The following is a 7298-nucleotide window of genomic DNA, read 5'->3' on the forward strand; positions in this document are numbered from 1 at the left end:
GAGTTTAAAAACTTTCCCAGCCTCCTCTGGATGTATCATACAAGGGGGAGACTGATCTAGATAGATTCATCCTGAAGCAGACTTGAGGTCCCTTCACCAGGCCTTGGCATTGAGAAACATCCCTTTCTCATCCCTGCAGCCGGGACCATGGCTCATTTGACCTGAAGGCGGAAAATGTCTACATCAAAATCAGCCTGAGGCTGGGCAGCGATGCCGCTGGGAAGCCCACCGTGAGCACCTCGGAGTGCAGTGCCCGCATCTCCAAAGTCCGGGTGCTCTTTTCGGGCAGGCTGGGGTATGTAACTTCACTGGAAGGGCTGGAAACAGGGCAGACACCAGACTTCTGTGGTTTACCAGTGAGTCTGTTTGCAAATGTAAACCCTGGGGCAAAGCCAGATGCCAAATTGGTGTGGGAATGATGTTCCCAGGGTCTTGCATCTCTAGGGTCTCCCTTTCCTGGGCACACACTTCAGCAGTGTGGATCTGAGCTATTCAGGGCTTCTCTCTGTGTTTCTCTGCAGGTGGCTTTACAACCTCTTCCACGGGGCTATTGAGTCCAGGTTCCGAAAGATTTTGGAGGACAAGGTATGTGAACAATGGAGGGCAGGGCTCCAGGGTTTTCTGGTGGTCTTTAGCCCTCACTTGTAGGTGAAGTGCTGGAAGGATCAGATGTAGGGATGTAACTATAGCCACAGCACACGACTCTGTTGCCAATTCAGTAAAAACAAAAGGAATGGGCATTGCAGGCTCTATAGCATAGTGTGACTTAGGCTGAATTTGAAACCTGGACCCTTTACCAAAGCCCAGCATAACTGGTTCCTAATTAACAAAAACTTTTCTTTCCATGTGGTCAGTTAATTAGATGCTATGTCTCAGCCAAACTCACTGTAACCTGATCAGAGCTGTCCTTTAAGCAGCCATGCTCTGGAGTGCTTTGGGGAGCACTGAGGGGAAACTCTCATTCCTGGATTTCAGACATTTGGTGTTTTGTTTTACTGAGGGGGATCAGGGAGCTCTGGTACCGCTGCCTGGTACAGACACTGACATGCAGGAGACCTGCAAAAAGACATGGAAACAAGCTGTTAGCAATAATTACTACAAGGATAACTGGCATGAGTTACAGCCTCTCTGGATGTGAACCTTGCTTGGGAAGGAGGCAGTTGGAGATCAGGCAAATCCCACTCTTGCAGAAGATCCCATCCTGCCCAGGCACTGTTCCCAATTCCGTGCAACACCTTTACCAAGGCCCCTGGGGCCCATGGCAGCAGATGGTCTGGCAGCAGAGCAACACCAGGCCTCAGAGGCCTTTTCTGCTGTTTTGTCCCTTGGAAGGAGGGCACCTCTGGGACTGCAAAGGGACCCCACTGCCCTCTGTTCTTCCTCCAAGCACTGTCTGCCCCACACACGTTCCTCATTGTCTTTGTGGAGTGATGGTGTGGGGGGCAATGGGCAGGAGAGGGCGGGGGCAGGGAGTGAGCTGCACCAGGATCCCTGGGCACAGCTGGGCCACAACCCAGCCCAGCCTGTGTCTGCCTCCTGCACTCACTGCAATGCGTGGGCAGTCCTTGTTCTCCCAGTCCCAGGACTCCATTCACAGGGAGATCCCAGTCACAGGGAAATCCAGGCAACAGGGAAATCTGGGTCACGGGGAAATCCCAGTCACTGGGACCAGGGCTGCATTTGCCTGCCTGCAGCAACACCCTCACAGGCAGCGATGGGGCATTTCCAGCACAGACAAAAAAAAAATCACTGGCCACAGGGAAGAGCTGCAACCTGCTGTCACTAAGGCCATGCCCAAGGCTCTGTCCTGTCTTTGTCCTCATCTCTGTCAGATGAGGGGGTCACTGCCCCTCCGCAGCGCTGCATCTCACCATCAGCTCTGTGGGCTGCATGCCCAGTCAGACAGATGACAGACAGATCCTGCCCGTGGCTGCTGTGACATTACAGGGAAAACACTGAAGGGAGCTTGTGTAGATTTCCTCAGCCATCTGCAGGACTGTGTCCTGCAGTAAATTTCCCAGGCTAGTGGTGAGCCTGCAAGAAAATCCCCACTAGTGCTGGGGCTTCACTAGTGGATGGCAGAGGCAGAGGGATGCACTCTTCTACCCTGGCACACAGAACTGTAGTTCAGGAGTTCAGCAGAGCTCATCTTCAGTGCAGTCAGTGTTCCTGCCCCTGTGGGGTGGGTTAATCCTTTCTGTTGGTCTTCTTCGGCCAAGTCCTGGCTGCTCAGCCCAGTTCATTCCTGCATGGGCCACATGAGATTCCTTCCAAGGGCCTCCCCAGAGCTCAACTGTGCCGAGGGGAAATTGCTGCAAGCAGATGCTTGTAGGTATAAACCCTGCCCTGCTTGGTTCTTAGACACTTCATGCACTGCCTGATGAATGGAGACAATCATCACAGTGTGTGCTCTTTTATTTAAGCAGGTTTATTCACAGAGCAGGGAGCGTGGCTGAGGCTCCGAGCGGGGGCTGTGACCTGGCTGCCCCCGCTCAGCTCTGTGGCCTTTCTGTCCCACAGATCTGTGACATTGTGGACAAGTCTGTACGAAACGAGCTCCAGAAGTTTGTCCAGACCTTGCCAGGTACTGAGGGGCTGCATGTGGGTTTAGGAGCAGTTCTTTCCAGCTTTTCCCAGCCACGAGGACAGTGTTTTACCTTGTGTCCACTCCCCATCTGCTGGTACTCTGGCACCCAAGCTGGGAGCTGGGGAGCACCTTCTCAGCAGAGACAAATCACTGTGTGCCCTGTCTGGCTGCGGAGATCCCTCCAGGATCTGTGCCCCAGGACTGGCAGGGGCTCGGGCTGCTTTAGCTGGGGGATCCAGGCCATTCCTCAGGTCCAGGAGCTGGACAGGAGAAACAGCCAGGAGGAAAATGGGGGTTTTTTGCTTCTTGCAGAAGCAAGCACACATGCAGGTGGTACTGAGCTGATGCACCAGGAAGTCCAGGCATGGCACTGCCCAGATGCCAGCAGAGGCCATCTGCTCCCAGTTTTCCTGACCATCTCCCTCTCACTCACCTCTTCCCTCTGTTTACAGTCACAGCAAGGATAGATGCCAAGACTGGGATTGATTACTCCTTGGTGGCAGCCCCAAGAGCTACTGCCCAGTTCTTGGATGCAGGCCTGAAGGTGAGAGGCTGCCCTGGGGACACTTGATTTGGCCAATGCCATTGCCACAGGCAGATGGGAACCAAGGCTTTGGTACCCGCTGCAAAAGCTGTTTGCCAGCCTGAGTCAGCAGGTGAAGCCCACCGCTATTTGCACCCCTTCTCCACCTCTCTCCCTCCTCCCAGGGTGAGTTCTACTCCCTGGCCCACCGCTCCACCGTCCCCTTCTCACCGCTGCCACTGGCCTTCCCCTCGGATCACGACCGCATGGTTTACTTTGGAGCCTCCAGCTACTTCTTCAACACAGCCGGCATCGCCTACCACGAGGCCGGGGCACTGGTCTTCGAAATCACGGAGGACATGGTGAGTGGCACAAGTGGGACAGGGCTGGCCCTGTGTCCCTGGAAGAGGTTCCATTTGCTGAGGAGCTCCGGGAGCAGCCAGCAGTCTTGGAGAAGCCCCAGTGAGAGAGCTGGGGGCTGTGGGATGGGGCTGGGCTGTCAGACACAGGTGTGTGTGGGGATGAGAGGGCTCACCATGGGCTCCTCTGTGCCACATTGCCCCAGTGTGACAGTCGTCTCCCTGCAGATCCCAAAGGATTCTAGATTCAGCTTGGACACCTCCCTCTTCTCAGTCTTCATTCCCCAGGTGAGCAGTCTGGCCCTGCCTGCCCAGAGCTCTTGCACACACAGGCTTTGCTCTGTGCCAGGTGTTCTCCCCCAGGAGCGGGGGTTTGTGCCGTTGTTCCCATCCTCTCCCTATGCCCACACAGCTGGAGGAGATGTACCCAAACATGCCAGTGAAGTTCAGGCTGTCCACTCCCACTGCTCCGTTCCTGACTATTGGACCAGGAGGAATCTCGCTCAATCCCATTGTGGATGCCCAGGCTTATGCCATCCTTCCCAACTCCAGTCTGGCTCCACTCTTCCTCCTCAGCCTGGTGAGTTCAGGCACAGCCTGTGGCAGTGGGGCAAAGAAGGGAGTTTGAGCTGAGCCCAGTCCTGTTGCCCAGATCCTGCCAGGGGAGGTTCCGGGTGCTGTCCGGGTGCAGTGGGGGCATCAAGAGAACAATTCCAGGTTTAATGCTGGGTGCAAACACGCCCCTGGATGGGCAGTGGTCCTGCTGTGTTTCAGCTGGTCAGAGCCGTTCCCCCGGGTGTCTGGTTTGGGGTGAGGTGGGGTGAGCACTGCCAGAGCTCTGTGCTCTCTCCCCAGACAGGGAATGTGTCTGCTGTCATCAACGTGAGATCCGACCGCATAGTTGGGAGCCTGGATGTGGGCAGGTACAGAGGGGAGCAGCCACTGACTGGGCAGGGGGTGGCTTCTGTTCTGGGGTTGTTTCTGTTCTGGGTGCCCAGCAACAGAGGCGGGGTGGGAAGGTCCCAGGGATGTGGGCTTGGTGTGGAGGGAATGAGCTGGGGCTGGAGGGAGAGGGACCTGCATGGCTGTCGATGGGTAGTGGGTGGAATTGTTCCCTCCGTTGGGACATCCTCCAAAGCACCCCTTCTGTCCCTGTGCAGGATCAGGCTCTCTCTGAAGGATTCTGCTGTCGGCACTTTCGAGGTAAGCTATGACCATGACCAGAGCCCCCAGCATGGAGCTGGGAGCCTTCTGGGGGACGGCTCATTCCCCCTGCCTCCCAACAGAGGACCTGAGGATGCACCCAGGACCCCACACTGACCCTGCAGCCACCTCCTGCCTCAGCCTGCAAGGCTGGGAAAGGATGCGGAGCCTGATCCCTCGCTGCTCTCACCCCAACATTTCCCACTCTGCCAGTGTGGCCAGACAAAGCTGCTGGTCTCTGGCAAAGTGTGTGCCCATCCCAGCTCCTCATCTCTTTTTCATTTCCCACTTATCCTCCAGTGCCTGCACATCTCCTGTCCCACAGACTAAAGCTTTTCCTCCCCTCCTCCCCTCTCCCCAGGTGAGAACGATACAGTCCTTAATGAACATCTTGACTTCAAAGATCCTGCTCCCACGTCTTAATGGTGAGAACCTGCTGGGGAGAATGGGGGTGCTGGAGCACCCTACACTCAGGTTGCTCCATCCAAGTGGTGCCAGCTCGCTAATTAAATCCTCATTGCTAAGGCTGATCTGGGGGAAAAGTGCGTGCAGGAGGCTGCAGTGAAGTGGTGGGAGCCTCTTGCTGCTCTGACAGGCTCCCAGCAGCAAATGCAATGGAAAAAATGAGCCCTGTGCATATCCTAATGCTTTCCAGACCCTCTCCCCGAATCTCTGCTTCTCCTGCCTTGCCAGCAGTTCAGACCAGAGTGGGGCTGGTGGCTGGAGGGGCCAAGGGGAGTGTCATGGCACAACAAGCAGCCCTTCTGTGGAGCAGCAGAGGAGAGAAAAGGACTGGGGGAAGGCGGTGGCCACCTTCTCTGTGTGCTCCGTGCTTCCTTGATTCCCATTCCCATCCCAATGCAGACACGTGTTGTCTTTTCCAGCCCGGTTAGATGAGGGTTTCCCTCTGCCGCTTCTGGACAGGATTCAGCTCTCCAATATCCTTGTGAGGTTCTACCAGGTGAGTGAGGGGGAGCACCTGGTCCCAGCTGGAGCCCATCCCGCTGCCCCCAAGCCCCTGCATACCAGCACAGCCTCCAAATCCAGTTCCCCCAGCTGTGCTGGGAAGTGATGGATGGGAGGGTGCTCTCAGCCGAGATCCCAATGGCCCAGCAGCAAACCAGAGCACATGTGCCAATCCATTCTCCCTTCAGGGATGTGGTGGGTGCTGGGCAATGCAGCTGCCAGGGCCAGTGGCAGCCCAGCGCTTTCTCTCTTTCTCGCAGAATTTCCTGCTGCTCGGAGCAGATGTTCACTTCCAGCCCCGGGGATGAAGATAAGGCAGTGAGAGCCCTCCAGCACTGCAAATGCTCCATTCACCACTTTGCCCTTCCCTGCCCCTGCCAGAGCCAAAGGGCACCGCTCCTGCCAGTGTCCCACATTGCTGCCTTGGCCCGGACCCTCCATCCTCCTTCTGGGGCCTCACCTGGTGCTACCAAGAGCTGGGGGTGCCCTGTCCTGAGCCACCCCCTCCCCTCCCTCCCTCTGAGCAGCAATAAAGGTGCTGGTGCTGGGGCCTTCGTGTCAGTGTCACTGTCTGTGCCTGGGGCTGCACTGGGCCAGGTGGGAGCTGGAGCTGGATCAGGACCACTTCATTGGGCTGTTTCCATGGCCTTGGCGAGGCACAATGGAACACCTGTGTCCCGCTGTCCCATCCTTCACTCCAGGCTCGGGGCAGAGTGGCTGGAAAGAGCACAGTGGAAAGGGCCCCGGGGGTGCTGGTGAACAGCAGCTGAACATGAGCCCCGGCTGGCCAAGAAGGTCAAGGACATCCTGGCCTGTATCAGCCTGGTGGGGCAGCCAGGCCATGGAGGGATTGTCCCCCTGGCACCAGTGAGGCCCACACCTTTGTGAGGTCCTTTGCCAGTTCTGGCTCCCTCACTTCAAGAAGGACATGGAGGCGCTGGAGCGTGTCCAGAGATGGGCAGTGGTGCTGGGGAAGGGGCTGGAGCACCAGGCAAGGCTCCCGGGTGGCCAAGAAGGTCAAGGACATCCTGGCCTGTATCAGCCTGGTGGGGCAGCCAGGCCATGGAGGGATTGTCCCCCTGGCACCAGTGAGGCCCACACCTTTGTGAGGTCCTTTGCCAGTTCTGGCTCCCTCACTTCAAGAAGGACATGGAGGTGCTGGAGCGTGTCCAGAGATGGGCAGTGGTGCTGGGGAAGGGGCTGGAGCACCAGGCAAGGCTGAGGGAGCTGTGGGGGCTCAGCCTGGAGGAAAGGAGGCTCAGGAGGGACCTTCTCTCTCTACAGCTCCCCAGCAGGAGGGTGCAGCCAGGTGAGGGTCGGGCTCTGCTCCCAGGGAACAAGGGACAGGACAAGAGGACATGATCTGAAGCTGCACATGGGGAGTTTTAGGTTGGATATTTGGAAGAATTTCTTCACAGAAAGGGTCATTAGACCTTGGAATGAGCTGCCCAGGGAGATGGCAGAGTCACCGTCCCTGGAGGTGCTTAAGGAAAGACTGGACGTGGCGCTCAGTGCCCTGGTCTAGTTGACATGGTGCTTCTGGGTCACAAGTTGAATCGATGATCTCGGAGGTCTTTTCCAACCAAATTAATTCTGTGATTTTGGGATTGCCGCGGTGGAATTCTGGGCCTGGAACGGCGGCAGGGCGGAACGCGGCGCC

The 7298-nt window shown here is 56.9% G+C and overlaps 1 protein-coding gene across 1 annotated transcript in view; it reads left to right on the top strand.

Annotated features, from left to right (window-relative positions):
* BPI (bactericidal/permeability-increasing protein) overlaps nucleotides 1-6188 on the top strand; it is an 8449-nt gene extending 2261 nt beyond the window's left edge. The window contains exons 4-15 of the mRNA XM_008635782.2: nucleotides 140-295; nucleotides 522-585; nucleotides 2521-2584; nucleotides 3040-3131; nucleotides 3296-3472; nucleotides 3698-3757; nucleotides 3882-4049; nucleotides 4325-4392; nucleotides 4630-4672; nucleotides 5034-5097; nucleotides 5557-5633; nucleotides 5899-6188. Of these exons, the coding sequence (XP_008634004.1) occupies nucleotides 140-295; nucleotides 522-585; nucleotides 2521-2584; nucleotides 3040-3131; nucleotides 3296-3472; nucleotides 3698-3757; nucleotides 3882-4049; nucleotides 4325-4392; nucleotides 4630-4672; nucleotides 5034-5097; nucleotides 5557-5633; nucleotides 5899-5946 (1081 nt within the window). The 3' untranslated portion in view covers nucleotides 5947-6188. The remainder of the gene's footprint in view (nucleotides 1-139; nucleotides 296-521; nucleotides 586-2520; nucleotides 2585-3039; nucleotides 3132-3295; nucleotides 3473-3697; nucleotides 3758-3881; nucleotides 4050-4324; nucleotides 4393-4629; nucleotides 4673-5033; nucleotides 5098-5556; nucleotides 5634-5898) is intronic.
* Nucleotides 6189-7298: the final 1110 nt, after the last annotated feature.

The sequence above is a fragment of the Corvus brachyrhynchos genome, unplaced genomic scaffold (genome assembly GCF_000691975.1).
Source record: "Corvus brachyrhynchos isolate BGI_N302 unplaced genomic scaffold, ASM69197v1 scaffold10, whole genome shotgun sequence".
Classification (NCBI taxonomy): Eukaryota; Metazoa; Chordata; class Aves; order Passeriformes; family Corvidae; genus Corvus; species Corvus brachyrhynchos.